The sequence below is a fragment of the Lactuca serriola genome, chromosome 7 (assembly GCF_051521515.1).
Source record: "Lactuca serriola cultivar US96UC23 chromosome 7, Lser_US96UC23_V15, whole genome shotgun sequence".
NCBI lineage: Eukaryota > Viridiplantae > Streptophyta > Magnoliopsida > Asterales > Asteraceae > Lactuca > Lactuca serriola.
Window position 1 is genome coordinate 65,619,715 of NC_136414.1, and position 25,045 is coordinate 65,644,759.

General features: G+C 36.9%; 1 protein-coding gene and 1 long non-coding RNA gene across 2 annotated transcripts; both read left to right on the plus strand.

Annotated features, from left to right (window-relative positions):
- The first annotated feature begins 5,010 nt into the window (after window positions 1–5,010).
- On the plus strand, window positions 5,011–6,313 carry LOC145063360 (uncharacterized). Its single transcript, XR_013687929.1, has 4 exons — window positions 5,011–5,055; window positions 5,404–5,518; window positions 5,594–5,654; window positions 5,735–6,313. It is a non-coding gene; the product is annotated as an uncharacterized LOC145063360 (long non-coding RNA).
- Window positions 6,314–12,374: 6,061 nt separating this feature from the next.
- Window positions 12,375–13,045, plus strand: LOC145064050 (glycine dehydrogenase (decarboxylating), mitochondrial-like). Its single transcript, XM_079011577.1, has 4 exons — window positions 12,375–12,431; window positions 12,535–12,633; window positions 12,725–12,846; window positions 12,928–13,045. Exons 1-4 carry the CDS (start codon window positions 12,375–12,377, stop codon window positions 13,043–13,045), a joined length of 396 nt encoding a protein of 131 aa, XP_078867703.1.
- Window positions 13,046–25,045: the final 12,000 nt, after the last annotated feature.

Below are 25,045 nucleotides of genomic sequence, written 5' to 3' on the forward strand. Positions count from 1 at the left end.
AAACTTGAGGGCAAGTTTTTGAACTTTCCAAAACATTAGGGTTTAGAATTTAAATCTTTCAAAATGAACTTTTAATCAAAAATTTAACTTCCAAAACTTGAGGACAAGTTTTGAAACTTTTCAAAACATTTGGGTTTAACTATTTAAATTTCAAAAACAAAAACTTTTAAGTTCAAATTTAAACTATAAAACCTAAAGGGTTTAAATTGAAACTTTTCAAACTTACTAGGTCAAATATTTGTCTAATAATAATCCTATATTATCCATACTTTACCAAATCCACCAATTATAAGGATAAACATTCCAAACGTGAAAAATCGATTTTAGGCAATAAAAATGAATTTTGGTAATTATCCGCATCAAAATCTGTTCATAAAATCGAAAAACTCGTCAATAGAACAGCTAACTCGTCGAGTTCTCTTTGGAACTCGTCGAGTTCTTAGAGCAACTCGGCGAGTTCATCAGGCACTCAGCAAAAAATTTCGATTTTCTGATCTTTGGCAGTCCAGTTTTGCATCTATTCAACAGAAAAACGACGTAGGCTCTGATACCACTGATGAGTTTTGAGCATAACATCAATCCTATGGTGTTCATCCAACCCTAATTGCTTGGATCTAATTTTTCTACTTTGAACATGCAATAAACTTCCAAGACTTACAAACCCTAGATCTAGCATACAAATAATCAAATTAACATATAAACTAGGGTTTAGATCTTACCTTGATTGTTATGTAGTAATAACAATCAATTCCTTGGCTTCAGAAAGCTTAGTGCGCAAAGTATTGCACCTCTAATGGAGTCACAAACACCACTAAGCAATTAGATGAAGAAGAAAATAGAATAGGCACCCAAAATCATCCAGAAACCCTAATGAAAAGTTTAGCCACGTTTTTGGGGCTTAGGGATTGTTTATACACTTAGGCTTTTAGGGTTTTGATCTTAGAAAACCCTAATATGACTGCTTAGGCCCTAAGCAGCCCATGGACTCCTTTAATTATATCCCTTGGACGAATTCCTTATGGGCTTCCCATAGAATTCATCCAACCTAAGTTTAATTAATCTCTTTTAGCCACAAAATTAATTCTTAATTAATTCTTGACTAATATTAATTAAACAATAGGATTTCTCCTTTAATATATTATTCTCATAATCTATTAATAAATCATAATTAAACAATTCTCTCCTTAATTCATCCTACAAATTGCTATGGTGAAAGCAACCCAAAAGGAACATGCTTATAATCAGGTCAAGTACATACCAAAATAGTTATGGACTTAGACACTAATCCAACATAAGGAACCTCACAACCATGGATATCTCAAAAGACCAACAATAAGAGTTCTCGGGGAAGGAGGTTTGAAGGAAACTGCAACAATTGTGGAAAGTGGGGCCACATGTCCAAGGGTTCTTGATCAAAGAAAAAGTCTGTGGAAAGCAATTTAGTAACTTCCAAAAAGGAAATAGAGGATGAATGGGATGTTGAGGCATTATGTTCCATAGAATAAAACGAGTTTTCACTCATGGCAATGATGGGATAGCATATCAACTATAAGAATGACTGGATCATTGATTCATGATGCTTCAACCATGTGACTGGTGATCGGAACAAACTACAAGACATGAAGGAGTACAAAGAAGTCGCACAGTACTTACAACCAACAATGCACGACTGCCAATTTCTCAGATTGGAAAAACGACGATCATGCCTGGTAATAAATATGACATGGTGTCACTACATAATGTCTATCACGTGCTTGGTATGAAGAAGAACTTGTTGTCGGTATCACCACTAACATCGTCAGGAAACTATGTATTGTTTGGCCCACATGATGTGAAGGTCTATCGACATATTAAAATCTCAGAAAAGCCAACAATGGAAGGACGGAGAGTGGAGTCCGTCTATGTGCTCTTTGCAGAGTATGCCTATGTAGAAAAGACTCAAAAGAACGAGACAGCAGGGCTATGGCATGCACGGCTGGGACATGTTGGTTATCACAAGTTAAAGGTAATAATGGAGAAATCCATGCTTAAAGGCTTACGAAATCCATGCTTAAAGGCTTACCTCAACTTGAAGTCAAAACATATGTCGTTTGTTGGATGCCAGTATGGTAAAGATCGTCAATTACTATACAAGGTGTCAAATTTTGGATCAAAGAAACCATTAGATTTAATTCACTTGAATGTATTCGGTCCAGTCAAGCAGACATTAATAAGTGGAATGCGGTACATGGTGACATTCATTGACGATTACTCAAGATATGTGTGGGTTTTCTTCATGAAAGAAAAGTTTAAAACATTCTTGAAGTTTCAAGAGTTCAAGAAAATAGTCGAAGGAGAAGTGGGAATCAAGATACAATGTCTATTTCAGACAATGGAAGAGAATACACCTCAGAAGAATTCAAGCATTATCTACAAAAATGTGGTATACGTTATCAATTCACATATTCCAACACACCACAACAAAATGGTGTAGCAGAGAGGAAGAATAGATATCTTGCATAAATTTATCGAAGCATGCTACACACAAAGAATGTCCCAGGAAGATTTTGGGCTGAAGCAATGCGAACTGCTGCCCATGTGATCAATAAACTTCCCCAACCAAGGTTAGGTTTCATCTCACCATTTGAGACACTATGGAACATGAAACCTATTGTTAGTTACTTCCGAGTATTTGGCTGCATCTGCTACGTATTTGTGTCTAGTCATTTATGTAGCTAGTTTGACAAGAAAGCAGTCAGGTGTATATTTGTTGGGTATGACAATCAAAGAAAAGGGTGGAGGTGTTGTGATCCAACAAGTGGAAGATGCTATACTTCAAAAGATGTAGTGTATGATGAAGCATCTTAATGGTGGTCCTTAGAGAAGAAAGTATTACCAGACTTGGAAAATATTGAAGAAATTCTAAAACAAAAGTTGGGGGGAGCAAATTGAACACATTTGGTCAAGTGTTGATACACCTGAAGATCCAAGCGACACTGATGTCACTGAGAAAGAAGTAACTCAAACAAGTGATGCTGGTGAAAGCGAGATGCCACCTCCACAACTTCGAAGGATGGAAAGAATCTGAAAGCCAAATCCCAAGTATGCTAATTCGGCCATTTTAGAAGACGGTGTTAAAGAGTCGGAGACGTATGAAGAAGCATTACAAAATAAAGCTTGGCAGAAGGTAGTGGAAAAAATTTACAACCTTAAAGCAGAATCAATCGTATGAACTAATACCAAGACCAAGAGATATAAAACCCATTTCCTGCATGTGGGTTTATAAAATAAAACGACGCCTAGATGGATCAATTGAAAGATACAAGGCTTTTTTGGTGGATCAAGGGTTCTCATAACAATATGGACTGGACAATGATGAAACATTTAGTCCAATGGCAAATATAACAACTATACAGGTGCAGCTAGCTCTTGCAGCTAGTAAAGACTCGGAATTATGGCAGATGAATGTGAAGAATGCTTTCTTGCATGGAGAATTGGAGCGGGAGATCTACATGAACCAACCAAAGGGATTTAAGGATGTAGTTAATGCCAATCATGTGTGCAAGCTAAGAAAAGCTGTTTATGGATTAAAGCAAGCACCAAGAGCCTGGTATGGTAAGATTGCTGAATTTCTTACCCGAGGTGGTTATTCAGTTGCACATGCAGACTCAAGCTTATTTGTCAAAGAAAAAGGAGGGAAGTTGGCAATTGTGTTGGTCTATGTGGATGACTTGATTATCACCGGGGATGACAAAAGAGAAATCCATCAAACAACAAAAATGTATCAGTGCAATTCCAAATGAAAGAGTTGGGAGAGCTTAAACACTTTTTGGGACTAGAAGTTGCTCTTACAAAGGAAGGGTTGTCCATTTGCCAACAAAAGTATACAAGAGATATATTTCAAAAGTTTGGCATGTTGGAGTGTAATCCAATATCAACGCCGACAGAGCCAAATGCCAACATCTATGCACATGAAGGAAAAGAGTTGGACGATGGAACGATGTATCGACAACTAGTAGGTAGTCTTATTTACCTAACTTTATATCGGCCTGATATTGCTTATGAAGTTGAAGTTATGAGTTGATACATGCAAAGTCCGAAGAAACCTCATTTGGATGCGGCCTGACGGATCTTGAGATATGTCAAAGGTACAATTGATTACGGCCTCTTGTATGAAAGAGGAGAAAACTGCAAGTTGGTTGGATATTGTGATGCTGACTATGTAGGAGACCATGATACCCGAAGATCAACCACTTGGTATGTGTTCAAGATCGGGTTGGGAACAATATCGTGGTGCAACAAAAGACAACCAACAATATCACGGTTAACAGAAGCAGAGTACAAAGCAACAACTGTAGCAGCTCAAGAAAGTACATGGTTGGTACTATTAATGGAGGAGTTACATCAAAAGGTTGACTATGTTGTACCACTTCACTGCGACAACCAATCTATAATTTGGTTGATAGAAAATCTAGTATTTCATGATAGAAAAAAGCATGTGGAAGTGCATTATCAGTTTATTAAAGAGAAAGTCTTGACGGAAGAAATTGAGATGCGACAGATCAAGACCGATGACCAAATAGCAAACTTGTTCCCCAAAGGGTTGAGTATTGGAAAATATGAAGGTTTTTGTTGTCAGCTTAACATGGTACGAACAATGGGAGCTAGTGCTGAGGGGGAGTGTTAAAGATCATCATTAGCCCAATAGAACTAATATTATTATCTAGAAGAATTTAGATTGTTCCAGAATACTCTGGAAGATCCTAGAACATTATGGATGACTCTAAGATATACCGGAAGAGTCTAGAATACTCTAGAACGACATGGAAGACCCTGGAAGGTTATGGATCATTCTAGAAGACATTGGAGCAACCTAGACCTCTCCGGAACATTCTAGAAATGTATGGAAGCTTATAGATTATATTAGATAGGTCTAGAGTTATCTAGTAAGTAGTAAGTGTATTGTAGTATCTAGAAGCTTCCTAAGAGGCCTATAAATAGGTGTGGAGCTCATTTGCACCAAACCATCCAAGAAGCACTTCAAAGAAAGCAAAGTGTGTAGTAGTCTCTCAAAGTGTAAGTTCTTCTTAAGTGTCTTAATAAAGTTATTGTTGTTTCCCATGTAAAGAGTCGTACTCAACAAAATTCATCTATGTCCAGGTTATTTTCTTCATTATTTTATATAAGTACTACTATTGTTAGCAAGTGTATTCACTAACTATATATTGTTATATGACTTGAATTCATTGGAAAAAGAAAGATCGAGTGAGTCAACTCAATATAGAATTCGCCAAATGTTGTGCAGATTAAGTAAATGTGATTTATATGATGATACACATTTACTAAAAAATCTACTTTATTCTAGATTTACTGCTTTTTGTTAATGCTGATTATTTTCTCCCCTCTTATGTCTGTTTGAACTAGAACTTAAAAGAAGAGACAATAGGTGCCATGGATCAGCTAAGGGAAGCTGAATCTGAAGCAAAATCCATTCACACAATTATACATAGAATTAATGGTTTTGACTCATGAGGAAATGGTACGCTTGATTTTATAAATACATGTTTTACGAAGGTATTTTTGTCATCTTTTTCCTTGTTTCGGAATTTTTCAGGAAGAGGTGGTTTTAAAAAGGTGTTGGCTTTCTTGTAATTGGGGTTTAGCTGTGCAACATGGTAATATTCTTCCAAAAATGGAAACTTTGTTTCCATGAATGTTGTGTTTGTTATGATACCATGTCTTTCTTGATTTTAAGGTATATGTGATGCACATAGTGGGGTCAAAGCATGAGCATTGGTCCTCATTTGCACCTCTACCATTTCAAGTTGTAATTTCGGATGATGGTTACAGGCGAGAGAGGATTCTTGGCATTGTGGCAGATTCACTAACTTCACAATTACCACCTTCTAGTTTCATTATATTTATAAATTTTAAATTTTTTTAATTTGTTATTATGGAATGAAAACAGGCGATGATGATTCGGATAGGTGAAAACTTTTTGCGACATCATTACATATATAATCTTTTTAGCTGGAAAGGAATCAATAATGGCTAGGAAAGGAATCAGTGGCTAGGATACTAAGTACGGCTCTGTAAGTGACATCTAATACGGTTGTATGGTTTATTAGATGGGTGTAATATTAGATGGACCTATTATATAGAGTACGACTATTTGTGGACCTATTATATAGAGTAAAGCTAAATAGCCGTACTCTATTAGGTAATGTAATCTAATACCCCCTCTATTAGTACGGTTCAATAATATATGTACTATATCTACAGTTTCAACCGTATTATATTACACTTTTTCTAGTAGTGTGGGCATGATGATAACAATGAATGAGCATGATCATAGTTTGAATGATCATGATATTGATTTGACATATCATGATGATAATTTGAATAAACACTATAATAATTTAGTGGTTTTATTAATAATTACATCTTTATGGGTTTTTTTTTGACTCCGGGGCTCAAAATATGTTTGGACCGGCCCCATATAGCATTCTTCTCTAAGATTCTTAGCATCCTTTATTCTGAATCCACTTCGTTGCAGAGTTGAAAACATTTGTTTGCAATATCAACAACATACCATTTTCCATGTTGCTTAAACCATTGTTAACAAATCTCTTGGAATTCAATTTGATTAGGTATTTTTTTTCCCTGTTAGCAACTCCGCAAATACCACTTCAAAACCCGTGAGATCGTTCTGTAGTTCCAAGGGCTCTGAGAATGTGATCTGTGGTTAGATAGATATATATCCAATTGTATCACCGCAAGGACTGACTGGGGGGAAGTTATGTATGGGAGACAGGATGAAGTACACCCAGGATAATAATCGCCAATGTAAAGATTATGAGGACACTGAATTTTTGCAGGATATGGACCATGTATTAACTTAGTTATATCATAACCTGAAAGCTTTGCCATAAAATCCTGCAAAATTATATTTCATGCGTACAGGTAAAATCAGCAAGAGGCGTTAATATGTAATTAGAAAAATAGCTTAATGCTGAAATATGTTATTCATGAAAGGCAGGTGATGTTCAAGTGGTAAAGACTTGCTCAGGATAACCTAAGTTCCATGCATGATAATGATATACATATATAATTAAATACAAGACACAAACAAGTTAATATATTACTATCTAGATTTTTTGTGTAGGGGATTCATTGTAAAGTGGAATCAATGAATTATACTACATCATCAATTTCCAATGCAAATAGTGAAAGAGCTCAACTGTACCTCATCCAACAATATCATACGTCTGTCAAGCTGTGACCGATAAACTGTTCCACTCATAAAAGGACCAACACGATCTTGTTTCCTCACATATTTCACTTTTGCACATATTTTTTCTTTTTCGAATTCCATGGATTGGTCATAAGTTGAAGTAAATATGACCAACTTCTCCACTAATTGGTCTATTTCTAAAGGTATCCTGTTACAAAAACTTGACAAAAGTATAACATAAGGCCGAGACAAGAATAAAAAATCCCCCTTTCCTTGTATGTTGTAAAAAGGGTAGTGCAGATCTTTCTGCAAAGTCTTGATTACTCCTTGCTCAGTATCACTTTTCATAGCAACACCTGCTTAGAGGTCCCGCAGCACTGACCAAAGCGGCTAAGGGAACACCCAATCAAACAATCGGTAAAAAATGTATCCCTTGATAGAATCTCTTTCTTCTAGACGGAACTACCCTAAGTTCTAGATTGAAGCACATCAGCTGAGAGCGTGTATTTGTTTTAATTTGCATCCCTTGATCCAAACCAATCTAGAAAGTCGATCATGGATCGTATCTTCCTTCTCTCCAACACAGTTACTCGATGTAGTCAAATAATATTGCGTGAATTATCAACTTTTCAAGCAAAAAACTTGTTCTCATATTTGGGCAGTCCACTTAAGTAGTTTGCATTATGTATACAATACATATATTCATGCAATAATGTAGGCAAAGAAAATCGTTTTAACTACAAGTTTATTACGAGATATAGCTCTAAAGAGTTGCTATTGGGAATTCTTCACTATAACATAGTGGAATACAGTGCTCATACTCCTTCAAGATTCTTAGCATCTTCGATTCTGAATTTACATCATTGCAGATTCCAAAACATGATTGGGCAATATCAACAAAGGAGGTTTTTCCATGTTGGATAAGTAAATCATCAATCTTTTGGAATTCAACATCATCAGATATTCGTTTCCCTGTTAGCAACTCTGCAAATACCACTATAAACCCTGAGAGATTGCTTTGCAGTTGAGAGAGCTCTGAAAAACATAATTTTGTCAGACATATGTGATTGCATCACCACAAGAAAAATACAACAGGGACTGACCCAGGGGTGGTGGGTAAGTGAAGGAGACAGGTTGAAGTAACTTACCAACCCAAGGAGCATACACTAGATCTTCAGGAGGATTGATACTTCGAGGATAGCGACCACGTGCTAACTTAGTAACGTCATAACCTGAAAGCTTTGCTGTAAAACCCTGCAAATTTATATTCCATGAATTCAGATCAAACAAGAGAAGGGTGTTTAAATTTACATGGAAAACTAGTTTAGTTGTGAAATATGCTAGTCATCAAGGGCATGTAATAGTTTGCTCAAGATAACCTAGAACTCCCAAGTTCAAATGGGTATTACCTAGCCGGGTAGGATTTCTTTGGTGTTATAGGAAATTACTGAGAAGTACATAAATCTTAGCAAATCACCACCTTAAATTCACTGATGAGCTGATAGAATTCTAAAAGGTGTTAAGAGGAATTACAAGGGGTTTGTAATCAAGCATCGATTTCATTAGCTAAAAGACACAAATCAGACAATACTTTTATGATATGGTATGCTGGAGAAAACATTTAGACAAGAATATTAGAGGAGAATTTTGTTTTGCAAAAAACATACTTTATTAATCACAATCACAGTACCGTACCCGTGGAAACCACGGTTATAAAATTAATTAAATTTTCATAATAAAAATTTATAATTATTAACCAATTATTTTAAATAAATCATGTTAAATAAATTATTAATTAGGAGATATATCAAATTTTTAAAGTTATTATAAATTAAAATTTAACATATAATTAGAAAATATAAATTTAAAATTTGAAATGAGTTGCCTAATATATCTACATGACACATGACATAATATTAATGAAGAGTTGTATTAGAGTGACACTTGACAAATGAAGATTAAAACTATTCATTTATTAGAATAGGGATATTTCTAGAGTATTTACTATATTTCCTGGTCAAAATATTCCTCCTAAATTAGAAGATTGTAATTCCCTAATTTATAGTGATCTCCCTGTATATGTACGCATTCGGTTGTGGAATAAAATCAAGACAGAATTCAATCACGTTCATGGTATCAGAGCGATGGCTCCAAATCGATATCTTAAGGGCACAATTCAGCTTGGTCTTCATATCTCTCCCTCCAAATCGAGTCAACTTATCGCCTACTCTGATGCCGATTGGGGGGGTTGCCCGGATTCCCGATGATCTACTTCGGGTTATTGTGTATTTCTTGGGGAAATTTGATATCTTGGTCGTAGAAACGACAACATACTATATCATGATCAAGTGCTAAAGCAGAATATCATGGGATCGCGAATGCTGTTGCTGAAACGAGTTGGCTACGCAACTTACTTCTGGAGTTATTTGTCCAAACTCGCAAAGCAACCATTGTTTATTGTGACAACATATCTGCAGTCTATTTGTCTGAAAATCCAGTGCAACATCAACGTAGAAAGCATGTGGAACTTGATATCCATTTTATAAGAGAAAAAGTTCGCGTTGGTGACATTAGATTTCTTCACATCCTAATAGATTTTTAGTATGTAGATATCTTCACGAAAGGGCTACCGCGTCAACTATTCACTCGGTTTCGATCCAGTGCCTCCGGTTTCCTCCCGCAGGGGTGTATTAGCTGTATATTAGTTGTACATTATTAGTTGTATATTTCTAGAGTATTTAGTATATGTCCTGGTCAAAATATTCCTCCTAAGTTAGAAGATTGTAATTCCCTAATTTATAGCGATCTCCCTGTATATGTATGCATTCGGTTGTGGAATGAAATCAAGACAGAATTCAATCACGTTCAATATAGACAAAATATATACCGAGGTAACCAATCAACCCCTAGAATATTAACTATATTAACTGCCATATTACCAACTTGAGTTACCTAAATTATAACCACCTTAACTACCATCCATTAATTAATAAATCCTAAGTCTAGTTTAACAATTCAGCACTCCCCCTAGGTAGACTTATACAACATCAAACATAACCCTAAATTCTTAAAGATTTATATCTTCAAATATTCTTTCATGCACCAAATCTTACGTTGCTATGGAAGAACACCATCCATAGTCACAAACATATTTTTTGTTTGCTATGTTGCTACAAGTACCCTTTTTTTTACGGCATGGTAGATGCAAACATCAAACACCATACACTGAAAGTTGTCTTCACAAAGAACAAAAGAACGTTCATCAATCTTAAGCATCATCTTTTACAGGAACATAGCCACATGAAAAACATCCAATGAAACATCATATGTATGCCATTTTTCTAAGGATTAGTTACATGAGATCATCATGAAACCAGAGCCATCTATTCTTTTGACATTCAACACATATAATCCCATCTTCATCTTCATCATTTTTGAAGTTTCACATAACCTCTCTTTCAAAAAAAAAAAGTTTCGCATAACCACAGTCACAAACTTGTGGTTACCATGCCTTACGTGGATATCATCAAACTTTCCACCATGAAACCTCCTTGACATCAAGCATGGTTTTTCTTTTTTGCTTTAAAAAAAATATCATCCATCTCTTTCTACTCCCTGGCCATCTCTTAAATTATTTCTCCATTTTTCCTCATTTTTCAAAATTGAACCAAAGCCAAAAACTCCTTTTTTTTGGCTATGAACCTCTTTCTTGAGATTAGTCTCAAACTTCATCTTCTATAGGAACTTTTGTTGTACTAAAGAAGATGATAACATGGCTGTTTTCACAAAGAACTAACAACCTTTCCTTAATCCTACAAAAATTATATAATGCACACACATATAGGCAACCATCTTAATCATCACCACTCATGATCCCTCATGGATGGCAGTTGGTAATAAGTAATCCTAACCGATATAAATACCATTAACAAACCAAAATATAACATATAAATACTACATAAAAAACATACACTAAAAGATTAGATCACTCTTTCCACACTCCCCTGTTTGCCCATCTTCCGACGACCATCATTTAATGTACTTTCCGAATAAATTTTGTTATTGAGATCGTAATAATTTGTCTTATGATACAAATCCATCCCATACTAGGCCCATATCACACAAAAAAGCAAAGTGTAGAACTCACTTCCAAAAAGCAAGCTAGTAAGAGGAGGGGACACCTGGATTTATAAGCCACCAATAAAACTTTCACTTGGACGATGTGGGATCATAATAACACCTCACACTTTGAAGAATCGATGTCCTTGTTGGTTACTACTAGCACCCGCTTTTTGGTCCAAGCCACCACTCCATAAACCACCACTCTGAGTCATTGTTGGTCACGTTTGACAGCCCTCTTTTCGGCTCTAAGCCATCACTTTGTAGGCCATCACTCCAAGTGTTGGAACCTTAAAAGATGAGGATGGCTCTGAAAGCAACCGATACATATTCATCTCATACTAAGCCTGTATCACGCCAAAAGCCCAAGTGTAGAACTTAATCCTAAAAGCCAACTTGTAGGAGGAGGGACACCTAGACAAAACAATAATTTTTTTAGTTTGATGTTTATTTGTAATTAGAGTAATATGTTGTTAAGTTTATATAATTTAATTTGTAAATCTTGATTTAAAGGTTGCCACTAGAGGCATACCAGCCCCTGAGCGGAGTAAGCCACTTGGCACGGTTTCAGCAGCACCTTGGGGTTCAACACTTATCTTGCCTATATCATATACATACATTGCCATGATGGGATCTCAAGGACTTACAGATGCATACAGTATAGCTATCTTGAATGCAAACTATATGGCAAAACGTCTTGAGGTCTCAATTTCTTTCTTTCCATATTCATTAAGAACAAATATATAATATTTTTTTTAATTATTGTTATTATCAAGTTCTCAATTTTTTTCCTTTGGGATTAATTACATAGCAGAGTCACTATCCCATTCTTTTCTGTGGTGTGAGTGGAACAGTTGCCCATGAGTTCATCGTTGATTTGAGACCCTTGAAAGTAAGTTATAATATTATTTAGTCATATTTTTTGTTAAGTCAAAAAGAAATAGCAACTAACTTGAGTCATATTCATATTCAGACAAGTGCCGGAATAGAGCCAGAAGATGTTGCAAAACGTCTGATTGATTATCGGTTTTATGGTCTAACTATGTCATGTTCAATTCCAGGAACACTAATGATTGAACCCACTGAAAGTGAAAGCAAGGTATTTTTTGAAAAAAAAAGAGTAAAGTTTCTTTAAAAGTTATAATGTTTTTTCCTTTCCTTTCATTTTATATACCATAACATGTGGAATTTTTGAGTTGTAGGCTGAGTTGGACAGGTTTTGTGATGCTTTGATCTCCATTAGACAAGAAATAGCAGAAATTGAGAAAGGAACAGTGGACATCAACAACAATGTCATCAAGGTAATTATAACAATAACTAAGTTCTGACTGTTTTGTATTATTTGTTCAAGAGTTATATTAGGGATAATGATGGAAATTAAAAAAATTGTAGGGAGCACCTCATCCACCACAACTACTCATGGCTGATAAGTGGACAAAACCATACTCCAGAGAATATGCAGCTTACCCTGCACCATGGCTTCGTGCAACTAAGTTCTGGCCTATTACATGTTCGTCTCTCTCTCATGGATAAAATTTAATCTGAATAATTAAAAAGTTTTTTTTATCCTGAATTGTTGATTGATGTGGTTAAAGATTGATTAACTATGGTTGGGTTAATTATGTGTGGCAGGCCGTGAGGACAATGTGTATGGTCATCGGAACCCTTCAGCCACCACATGAGTATGAAGAGAAAGCTGAAGCTACTGCTTAAGAAATAAGAAGATATACATGTGAATGATGTGGTGTGGTTTTAAGGTTCTTTTTTAGCTTTATACTTAAATCTTGTTCTTATATATACATGTTTCATATTTGTAAGCCTTATATGGCTGCTGCTGGCTTTTATGGTATTATTCATGTAAAATCATGCTGACCAGCTGCTCTTAATTATACCAATTCCTTGTCATGATGATGTATAGATTTCACTTTTTGTGAAAGATCCCATCTTAACCTCTTTATCAAATTTAAACAATTTTAGCTATATTCAATGACTCAATCAAACACTCTTTCAACACCACTTTATCACAAAAATTAATACAATTTTTAGCTATTGAATGATTGAATCAAATACTCTTTTAAAACTTTCAGTTCCTAACAACATTAATAAGTTTAATATTGACACTTGACAGAACAGTCTTACTTTACCATTACAGGTAATCTTATTTCAAATAAAAATATGGATGAAAATTTAAAAAAAAGAACTAGTTTCTTTTATTTGATTTGGATAATAACTTAACTAACTTTTGTGTGTCATCAGGCCCTAAAGCAACTACACCGATTGGATGCTGGAAACCCGGACTCTCACTGATGCTTAGTATCCCAACAAGCAAATTAATTAATCTGATAGTTGTATTTTTTATAATTTTTTTTATTTCTCAATAAAAAATCATATATTATTCTTTTTACAGATAAGATTCTTCCATAAAATGACATCAAGGCTAGCTCCTGTCACTGGTGGTGAAAAACTGATTTCCGGTGTCCTTGAAGCAGAGTGACCTACTATCAGGTTGTTAAATGGATTTTTTAATTACCTTTAAGAGCGTTAAATCTTTTTATTTTTTATGTATTGTGAAATAAATTCTGGGTTTTCTCTTTTGTAGTCAGTTGCATGACAAATCTCGGATGGAGGCAAATATTGTTTTCCTCGAACAACATAAAGGTTATTTCTTACTTTACCATTTAATGTTATAAAGAAAAGTGCTGGAACACTTGAACCTAGAATTAAGAAGTTTATTTTATCATCAATGTCAGGAGATAACAATCTTACTTTACCATTAATGTTATAAAGCAAACTAGTAAAAACTACAAGATAAGAAAGAAATGTTAAGAGAGTTGATTTAACATCAATAAACTTGATTCCTAATAAGAAATACAATATAGTTCATGAGAAGTAAAATGGAAGTCTGGATCATTTGATTCAAAGTTCATTGTTGTGAGTTAATGTACAAAAGAATTAGTAAAAATACAAAAATGTGGGCGAAATAGTCATTTTACGTGGATTTAATGGATATCTCAGTTGCAATTTAACATCATGTATGAGTTGACAAGAACCTAATCATAGTAAATATGTGTGCATTAAGTAAGTGCTACAATAGTAACATTGTAATAAAAAGCTCAGATTCAAAATTAGTAGTTTAACAATCAAGATTTCAAGAACATAATGATGGAAGCTCACTAGTCTGCAACGAATAAATAGATAGGATGCCTAGAGATGAAAAGATCAGGTGAAAAGAACAGACAAACCAGCTAAATTGAAATTTACCACTGTGCAAGAGTTGACAAGAACATAATCTGTGCATGAGGAATCTTTAGATTTACAATCAAAAGGTAAATAATCTAGATTTCAAGTATTCCAGCACCTTGATAATTATTACATTGTTATGATTCACATTTAACACTGTTTTCTAATATTGTTTTGGTTGAACATGTTATTCCTCAAATTTTAACAGATTCTTGAATTGTGACTCACCCCTGAAGCTTTCTGAATGCAGGCTTATTTTGGTGCTAGATTAAGTGGAGTTCTGGCTTGGTGTGTGCGAGTGGGAAGGAACCAACCCAATGCCCCCGGAGTTCTAGCACCTTCCATCTTTACTTCCTATGTATCCAGGTTAATTTACTCGTATTAATTCATGTCTCAAAGTGTGTATTCCAGTATCAGGTATCATGATTTGTGTATTTACAAAATTTTGAAATAGGGTCTTTTCAATGCTTTAGCTGTGTTTGCTCTAAGGGAGATCAACTTATCAAAAGTAAGTTATTTTTTCACCCTTTTATTTAATATTTTTGTGATTGAATGAAAGTCTTAATGAAAGTAATTGACAACCGTTTTTCTGTAAATGATGTTGTGATTGTGGGAGAGGTGTTGTGTTTTTCTCTGTTGCTAGGTAACCTTCTCAACAACAGCATTCTACTTAAGCATGTGAGTAATCAAGATTAAGGGAGACTTGTAATCATGTTTGGCATTCCTTTCCAGTAAGAAACAGAGTTGTATGATTATTTGTTAGTTTTATAGGAATGTATAACCCATGTTAGCAATGTATTATTTTTGTTTAACATTTGAATGATTCTTTGTATGACATTATAATTTGTGCAATTTATTTTATTTTTTGAGTATGAAATTTTATTTTATATTATGCAATGGATTGTATTTTTTGTATATGGTATTTTATTTCTATTATGAGAAATTAAATGCAAATTTAATTTAAAAATTAATAAATATATAATTTTTTTTAAACATTTAAATTTACGATACGCAAAAAATGTGTCATCTTAATTTATGACATGGCCTTTCTTGATACGCATTGCGTGTCATTAACACGCGCGTCGTAAGGTCACGACACGCAAATGCGCGTCGTCTTCCTTTATGACAGGGCCTTCCTTGATACGCATTGCGTGTCGTAAACGTCGTCTATAGAGAGAAAATGGCTTTTCTCTAGTTGGAAATGTAAATAATGAATGAAATTGTTTCAGAATTCTATTTATAGTCCTGAGATTTTTGGCAGAAAATATTTTATTCTCGGAATGATCTCTAATATAATAGAGTGTTGGAATAACAGAGCTGCATAAAACCCTAGTGCATCCACTCTCCTGATATCTCCTGAAGTGTAAACCCCGAATTATTCAAACTTATACGGAAAAGTTTGAAAATTTGCTGTGACTGCTATAACTTCTATTGAAGTGATATCGTTTGTTCAGGATGGAAATTTCGGGTTGTCACAGCTGAGAAGTTCGTTAAGTTGACCAGATAGTTCCTGCATCTCAGCTGGTGCTAATCGGTATGGCGACTTGGCTACTGGGGTAGCTCCTGGAACTAAGTCGATTCTGAACTTGACCTGTCTTTGCGGAGGTAATCCTGGTAGCTCTTCTGGAAAGATGTAGGGAAAGTCGCTCACTACTGGAATGTATTTTAGTTCTTTCGTTTCTAGGCTTGTATCGACAATGTGAGCAAGGAATGCGCGATATTCCTTACGTAGATACTTCTGTGCTTGAATACTTGAGATGATATGAAGACTCGTACCAGGTTTGTCGCCGTAGAAGACTAGAATTTTGTTAGACGGGAGGTTTAGACGGACTGATTTCTCGTAGCACATGATGTCGGCACGATGAAGACTCAACCAATCCATGCCGATGATAACGTCGAAGCTTTTAATTGAAACTAGCATGAGGTCGATTGGAAATGAATGGTTATCTAGAGTTAGGTTACATCCTAAGTATATGCTCCTGGTGCTTTCAGTTTTCCCATTAGCAATTTCTACTGTGAATTGTTCTTTAAGTGCGTATGGTTGTTGTTTAAGTATGCGAGCAAATTTAGGGTACACGAAGCTTCGCTCTGCCCCACTATCGAACAGAATACATGCATAGGAGTTATCGAGAAGAAACATACCAGTCACCACCATCGGGTTAGCAACTGCTTCCCCATGGCCTATTGCCAGTACTCTCCCCGCTCCACCGACATTCTTTGTTTTGGGGAAGTCCCTCTTGTAGTGGCCCACATCGCCACAACCATAACAAGCCTGGCTCACGCTAGTGTCGGGGAATTGGTTAATCGGCCTCGCCGGAGATTTACAGAAACGGACAGTGTGTCCTTTCTTGTTGCAGTTAGAGTACTGCATTTCACGGCAGGGGCCGTTGTGGTGAAAGTTGCATTTGTTGCACTTAGGCAAACTTCCAGCATACTGCTTCACCGGAGCAGCAACGGGGGTTATCGCGGCATGGACAGCCACAATTTGCTGCTTTTTGGCAACTCGCTGTTTCTTCTTGTCATCCCAGAACTTCCACTTTGTGTCAGCAGTTTTTGAGGGTTCCGAGACGGCTAGGGTTTTTGTCGCTGTTGGGGATTGGACTCCATGGTCAATGAGTCTCTGTGCCAGTCGCTTGGCACTGTTGAAGGTAGCAGGGTTGGATGATAGGACATTTCCCTGATATGGAGGCACCAACCCCCAGATGTACCTCTCGATCTTCTTCCCTTCAATGGGAACCATATTGGGGCAGAGGGCCACCAGTTCGCTGAATCTGGCGGTATATGCGACTATGTTGGAGCCCTTCATGGTTAGGCCCCATAGCTCCTGCTCTAATTTCTGAATCTCACCCCTTGGGCAGTACTCCTCAATCATGAGGTCTTTCATTGTTTCCCAGCCCATGTCGTTGGCTCCGACGAGAGTTAGAGCTTTAACGTGGCTGTTCCACCACGTCAAGGCTTTCTCCTCAAAATTGCATGCAACATATTTGACTTTGCTCGCAGCAGGGCATGCACAAATTTCGAAGACCGATTCAGTCTTCTCGAATTATTGCGAGAGGGCAATGACTCCGCCAGTCCCCTTGAAGGACTTCGGTTTGCAGTTTGTGAAATCTTTGTAGGCGCACTCTCTCATGCGCATAGGGATTTCAGCATGAGTAGAGTCAATAGGGGTTCCACCTTAGCTGTTGTCAGTTGAGTGATATTGAGCCACGACAATTGCCACTGCCGCAGCTACTGCAACATTCAGAGCCGCAGTATCGATGACCGGAGGAGGAGGTGGTGGTGGAGGTGGAGGATTACGCCTTGTTGACTTGCGAGGAGGCATATTTCAGCTATAAGGTTATAAAGACAAGCACAATGGTAAGAATCAATTGTAAGAAGGGTGAGAGTGACACATGGACTAAATAGCCATAGTCCAACAGTTGAATGAGCGTACAAATTGAGATCACAATAGGGAAAAATAGTAGGAAAAATACAAGTGTAAAGATGTTCCCACAGAATAGATAGCTGTCAATATTACTGGTATTATTGATGTAATAAGTTCATGGAAAATCGACCTAACAGTAGGTCTTATATCATACCATACGGAAAAGTTTGACAGTTCCTAGATTCCTAGTTAGAGTACTGAGAGTTAGGAATATTTTATAGACAAGTGCTACTTAGGGCACAGATACGAAAAGCTATTCCTTAATGAAAAGGCGAAGATGTACTAGACATCTTCTAACGGCAACGAGAATTCCTAGGGCGAATCCTCATATCTGCCAGTTGACGAACCACTTCTTGGAGGTGTCGTTCGTGAGCCTTCTGGCGAACTCGAAGTTCTGCGACTTCGGTGGTTAATTGTTGTCGCAGTGCGTCATTGGTTCTCCTCGTCCCTTCGAGTGCTTCTTCCAGATGTCGAATGCGGACGGTGTTAACGCCTGAGTTGGCTTCAATTTCCATGACCCGGTCGAGGGCTGCTCGACCTTGTTCAACATTACGAGAAATTCTACGGACCATGACGGGCAGAGCTCGATCCGTAGAGCCACCTTTACTAACGTTGTAAAAGGTTCGGTCTCCAAAGTAAGGTAAGGGTTGACCCTGTTCGTCGCTCCAGCGGTTCAAATTGTTTACCCACAAGGGTGTGGGACCTGGAAAAACTGGTCGGGGGTTGTTGTTTGGGGCTTGACCTACGGGAGGTAGGTTGTTGACTTCGGGCTCAGAGTCAGATCCATCCAAGAAGCCTTCTGCTTGATGATTATCCAACGGAATTTGGTGCTCATTGTCGGACTCCGCTTCGAGCCATCCTGCGTTTCATTTGGGAAGTATGTGTCGCCATGATGGAATCCAGCCATGATATCTACACGAGAAAAGGGGATATAAGAATCTTATATAAATAGACGTACTACATTAGATATTTATAAGATGATATTTATTAATTATGTCAATACTTATGTGGTGCATACTAGTTACATGAAAGTAGAGTAGGATAGGCCTTCGAATAGGTATCCCTAACTCCAAAACCACAACCAAACAAGGACAGGAGGTGAAGCAAAGGTCATAGATTCTCAGACTATAACACTTAATTTCATACAACCTTGGAGTATCCACTTAACAACTATTGACCTAATTGATAACGACCTTTTTAGTTCTAGATAATTGATTAAAGTAACATAAAATACTCCTATAGTATTTTAAACCTATGCTCTGTTCTAATGTTCCTATTGTAGTGGTGTTGGTAAGTTTTTAGACTTGTTACCATATCACAATCATTCTAGGGCATATGCTAATCACTCCTCGGACCAGCATAGTTGATCAGGCTATGCCATTCCCAGGACTGACCATACATCCCCGAGCTCAATTGTGATATTTAACAATCGTAATACTTTTGTTCTTGTCTTTGTGACACTGATTTTAGTATGAATGTAGACTTGTATACTTAGTTAAATATTTTAGTATTTAAAGTATAGACTCTTGGTCAGAGTGTTTAATCCCAAATGGGTTTATACTTAGTATATCTTTTATGGGTTGATATACTCAATTCACTATAAACAATGCTCTGATACCAATCTGTCACACCCCAAAACCGAGAACGGCAGAAACGTTCTGGGGCGGAGGACGTCATGTAAAGTATCACAACACAATAATAGTAAACAAGAAAACAACATCATCCATTGCATTAAATATATAATTTTAATACAAGTGTGTTCTGTACAGTATAGACACCAAAATGCAATTCAAAATAAAGAGATGAGTCCTGAACGCGCTCCATCTTCTCAAAACCTGGTCTCGGTACCTGTCTACTGATGACCTGAGAATACAAGTTCTTTTGAAAGAGTTTATCAGCATTAAAGCTGGCAAGTTCATAAGTATTTAGTGTCGTTGTTTGTATCAAAATTTTTGAACGTAATTTTAGAAGTACGAGTTTGTAAACACTTGTAATAGAAGTATATAAATGTTTGTAAGGTTTGTAAAAGCTTGTAACTCCTAGAAAATCCTATATTTTTTTACTAAAAGTAGCCTTCTACCAAGGCATATCTGTTTTGCAAGTTCGTTTCTTGTAACAGTGTGTAATTTTCTCAAGTGTAACTATCATTATCAAAATATAGTTTGTACATTAATGTTTAAGTGAAAAGATCACTAAATATATGTATAGGGTAAATTAATGTAGTACTGTAGTGTTGTATTATAGGAACTAGTGTCGTACTATCTACCTTAAACCAGATTTATATCAAGGTATTATGTGATTAATTGTACCATACTATCAAACTTGAAACACGACAATCTAAGTCGTAAAAGGTATGACGTTTGGCACCCACAGACCTGCAGGTCCTGCTGTAGCTAGCATCAAGGTGTAGGATAGTCAATCCAGTATAGATCTATACGCAAAGTCATGCTCTCCCTCCAAGAGACTTTGGCTACAACTCGGGCCATGACATTGAAGGCAAGCTCCGATACAGTGGATCACATTTTGTTAAAGTATTCATGTATATGTAATGTATTGTTACTCGTTCTAGTATCGTTGTATATGTTCTCCTTCTAGTATAGTTGTATATGTTCTCCTTGTACTATAGTTGTATATGTTCTCCCTCTAGTATAGTTGTATATGTTCTCCTTCTAGTATAGTTGTATATGTTCTCCTTCTAGTATAGTTGTATATGCTCTCCTTCTAGTATAGTGGTATATGTTCTCATAGTAATATCATGTATATGTTCTAGTAGTAATAAGTATTGACTCATGAATGAACTGACTCCTTGTATGTTTCGTGGGACTAAATGTAGAAAGTAGTATAACCCTAAACTATACCTATTATAGTTTATTAGTAATTTGAGGCATGACTGAATGTACTGAACTAAGATATAAATCCTTATGTCTATATATATACACATAATATATAAGTAAGGATTCAACGACACTCGGACAAAGAACCGGGTACTTTAGGACCACAACCAAACAAGGAACAGGAAGTAAAGTGGGTTATTTCTCCTAAGTCCTTCAAACCTTATTTATATAACTATATACGTATTAGACATGGTTTTTAACTATATTTGAGTTTAAAAACATGTTAAATAGCTTGATGAAATAGTTTAAAGTCATTTGTCTGGTAAAGCAGTTTGAAGTATTTAAACTTCCAATAATATGCTAGTTATTAATCACATGTGATTGATCTAATAACTTATCATGATTCAACTTGTATTCTCCCCCATAAAAGCATTTAAAACATTTCAAAGGTTGATTAATAGGGGTATGAACTCACCTGTAGTGAGTGGTTCTGATGACAATGTTGGATTAGTTGCTAGGTGCCAAGTGGTGACTTGAGTACACACGCGAATCCTATTTAGCATATATTGGCACATATATGAATATAATTAGTGTTATGAACAACTAATTAATGAATTGGGACCACCTTAGGGACTAGTAAACACTTATATTGATGTGTTACAATCATATATGGAAGATATGAAGGGTTATAAGGCTATACAAGAAGGTGTATGGCCAAAATACACACTATATGTGTGTGTGCGGCCAGGAGTGCGGCCAGGTGTGCTGCCAGCACGTGTGTGCGGCCAGGTGTGCTTCCAGAAGGTGTGTGCTGCTAGAAAACATGGTGTTCTTGGTGTTCTTGGTGAAAGATATTACCTTTTGGATGATACATGAGAGGATTTTTGAGTCCTTGCTTTGAAGAAGTGTAAGAAATGATCGAAAGACCAAGGATAATATATATATATATATATATATATATATATATATATATATATATATATATATGAGGTGAATGCGGCTGGAAGTGTGTGTGGTAGGCCTGTGTGCGGCTGGTTGGCCGCACACACCTGATTTGGTGTGTTTGGCCCATTTTTCCAATGCCACGCTCAATCTAACCCATCCTCTGACATGTATCTCAATTATACTAAGCTTTAAGAACTCTTTTAGACCGAAAACTTCATTATAAAATAGCAAAACGAAGCTAACTTTAATAACAATGAAGAATGAAAGCTAGAAATTTCGGGTTGTCACAAAAGCCTACCTAGTGCTGGCCTTTTGTTTTGGGTTTGGGGCTAAGTTTGGCTCATATTGGGCCAGGGGTAGAATGGTCACTTTACCCTAGGAATGAATTAAGGATTATGGTATGGGACCCAATTGCCAATTGAGTATATTTTTTGGTAGTGACAGCTCAAAAAGTTGGCGGGGTAGTAACTAGGGAATTCATGTGGAAAGCTACTATAATGGGAGGTGAGTCTCTTCACCATACCAATGGGTCTAAAGCACCAAGGTCAGCCCATTTTATGATAGTTGGTATACTTACTGTATAAAGGTGTGTGACATTGTTATGACTTGATATGTAGTAGAGATAGCTTTACAACTAATGGTAGAGATAGCCTTTGTGGCTAACGGGAGAGAAAGCCTTTGGGGCTAACAGTAGAGATAATCTTTGGGGATAACGGTAGAGATAGCCTTTGGGGCTAACAATAGAGATATCCTTTGGGGCTAAGGGTAGAGATAGCCTCTGTGTCTAATGGTAGAGATAGCTCGATAACTAATTGATATGTGATACGTGGTAGAGGTAGCATTTATAGCTAATGGATATGTGATATGCGGTAGAGGTAGAGGTAGCCTTTGTAGCTAATTGTTTTTTATTATGTGGTAGAGATAGCTTTATAGCTAATGGTAGATATAGCCTTTATGGCTAATGGTAGAGCTAGCCTTTAGGGCTAATGGTAGAGATAACCTTTGGGGCTAACGGTAGAGATAGCCTTTGGGGCTAAGGGTAGAGATAGCCTTTTTAGATAATGGTAGAGATAGCTCGATAGCTAATTGATATGTGATACGTGGTAGAAGTAGCTTTTATAGCTATTGAATATGTGATATGCGGTAGAGGTAGCCTTTGTAGCTAATTGTTTTGTATTATGTGGTAGAGGTAGCATTTAAAGCTAATATGATATGTGTTGTGTGGCTTGTGTGTGGGGTATGCTCTGGGGGACTCACTAAGCTTTGTGATTACGGTTTGCAGTTTTGGTTTCAGGTATCAATGTTTTGGAAAAGAAAAGCTCGGATTGATCGCAGTGCACACACCTATGATTTCCACAATGAATGATTCTGGGGTCATTACAAGTTGGTATCAAAGCCTTGGTTTGAGGGATTTAGACAAACATTCGGGTGTGTCTGAACTTAGAATGAGGATCTATAAAGCTTTCAAAAGAATAATGTTTTAAGTAAAGAATTTGTAAGGCAAGAAAGGGTGTGGTGAATACAATCAGCCGTGATCTAGTAAGTTTCCCCAGAATACCCACATTTGTTATCTATTATGATCCGATTTTGAATCTGTGAATCACATGCTAGTTAGGGCTAGGGGAGATGCATGTATACGTTGTATGAGCTGATAGACTTGCATGCTAGTGCTGTGTAGTCAGCAATAGGTTGGCCTGGTATGCGATGTTTGTAGCCATGAGGATATTGGATGTCATGTTGGAATGAGAATTATAATTGATATTTGTAACTGCAATGTGTATGTTTTGAAAATTTTACACGGTTAGGATCTTATAGCCTTAGAATAGCTGATTTGACCTTATTTCCTATGGTCGTAGGGTAGAGTCTATTATTCAACAGTATATTAGATCCTGTTATATGTATAATTTGCATGCATAAGGCAACCGAGAGCGAGGGTGGATGTGGACATCATTGGTTGTGGTATATGGGTTGAATGTTCTATGATATTTTGTGGGTGGAAGTTTACCCTAGGGTAAGCCTAAGATGAGGTTAGCGACAGGTGTTACCTGCTTGTGGGATGTATGTGTGGATAGACTGATTTGTCTAGTGTATGTTGGTTAGATTTTCCATTGTTTGAATGCTGCTTGCTTTGTGCTTTGTGAGACTCTTAGTAATGTGAGCTAGCTATTAAGTGAATATGCAAAGTCACATATGGCACAGGCTGGATAATATGAGAGTGATAGATTTAAACCTATTGCGCAACTCTCGTTTGAGTCTAACCGTTCTAGGGATGAGTCTATTACTCGAAGGATTATCTGATCTCTGTTGCATGTGGCTATATTCATAAGGTAGCTAGTTGACATTACTAGGAATCATTTAGCAGCTGAGGACTGGGTGAGTACGGAAACCTAGGGGGAGCCTAGGAGGTGCTACGGTCGAGATCGTCTTGATGTTTAGCAAACATTTAGTATGCCGATGGAGTAAGTGACTTAGAGGATCCGGGAGGATTGCTGAGGAAAACATGGATAGGTGTGGAAGGTAGTATTAGGCCTGTACTATTGAAAGCACATGATCCATACTCAAATCGGTGAGAGTCTTGGAGAATATGAGAAGCTTATGGGAAGGAGAATTCTTGGTTATGCCTTGATCGTGGGAATAGCTGCTTTGCAAAATGAGGATGAGCATGCAGGGATGAGACCAGGGTTTGCTCCCGGCTCCGATGGTGAGCCAGTTAGCGGAAGGACGGTGTGATGAAGTTTCGTTCCAAGGGTTTGGACAATCATTGGGATCCGAATGAGGTGTTACATTATGTTCTTACGGTGGTCGAGGTATCACAGGAGGAGGTGGTCATGATTCCTTCAAATGTTTCCGGATATGCTATCTTCGGCCATTTTCGGTGGATGTTGTGTATTTGTATCGCTTGGGAAATTGTGATAAGTTGGATATTTGGTCGGTTTTCTACTATTGTCTGGGTTAGCAAGGGTTGTCAGATGCCATTCAGCATGTCAAGGAATCTTTGATAGATCTTTTGATAGATGTATCTTGCGGAGCGGATTCCATGTGTACCGTGATTGCTCCCAATCGTGTACCATGGGTTGCTACGAGTGTAGCAGGTTTGGCCACGTCTTCAAGGATTGCCCATAGGGAGCAAGCCCGTTATATTTTCATTGTGATCAGGTGGACAACAAGGAGGTCGACTGTCTGATAATCAGGGAGGAGCAATGAGTGCTCCTGCTACAGTCTTTTCGGGGTTGGTTCAAGGGACTGAACGCGAGAGTTATGACTAGTTTT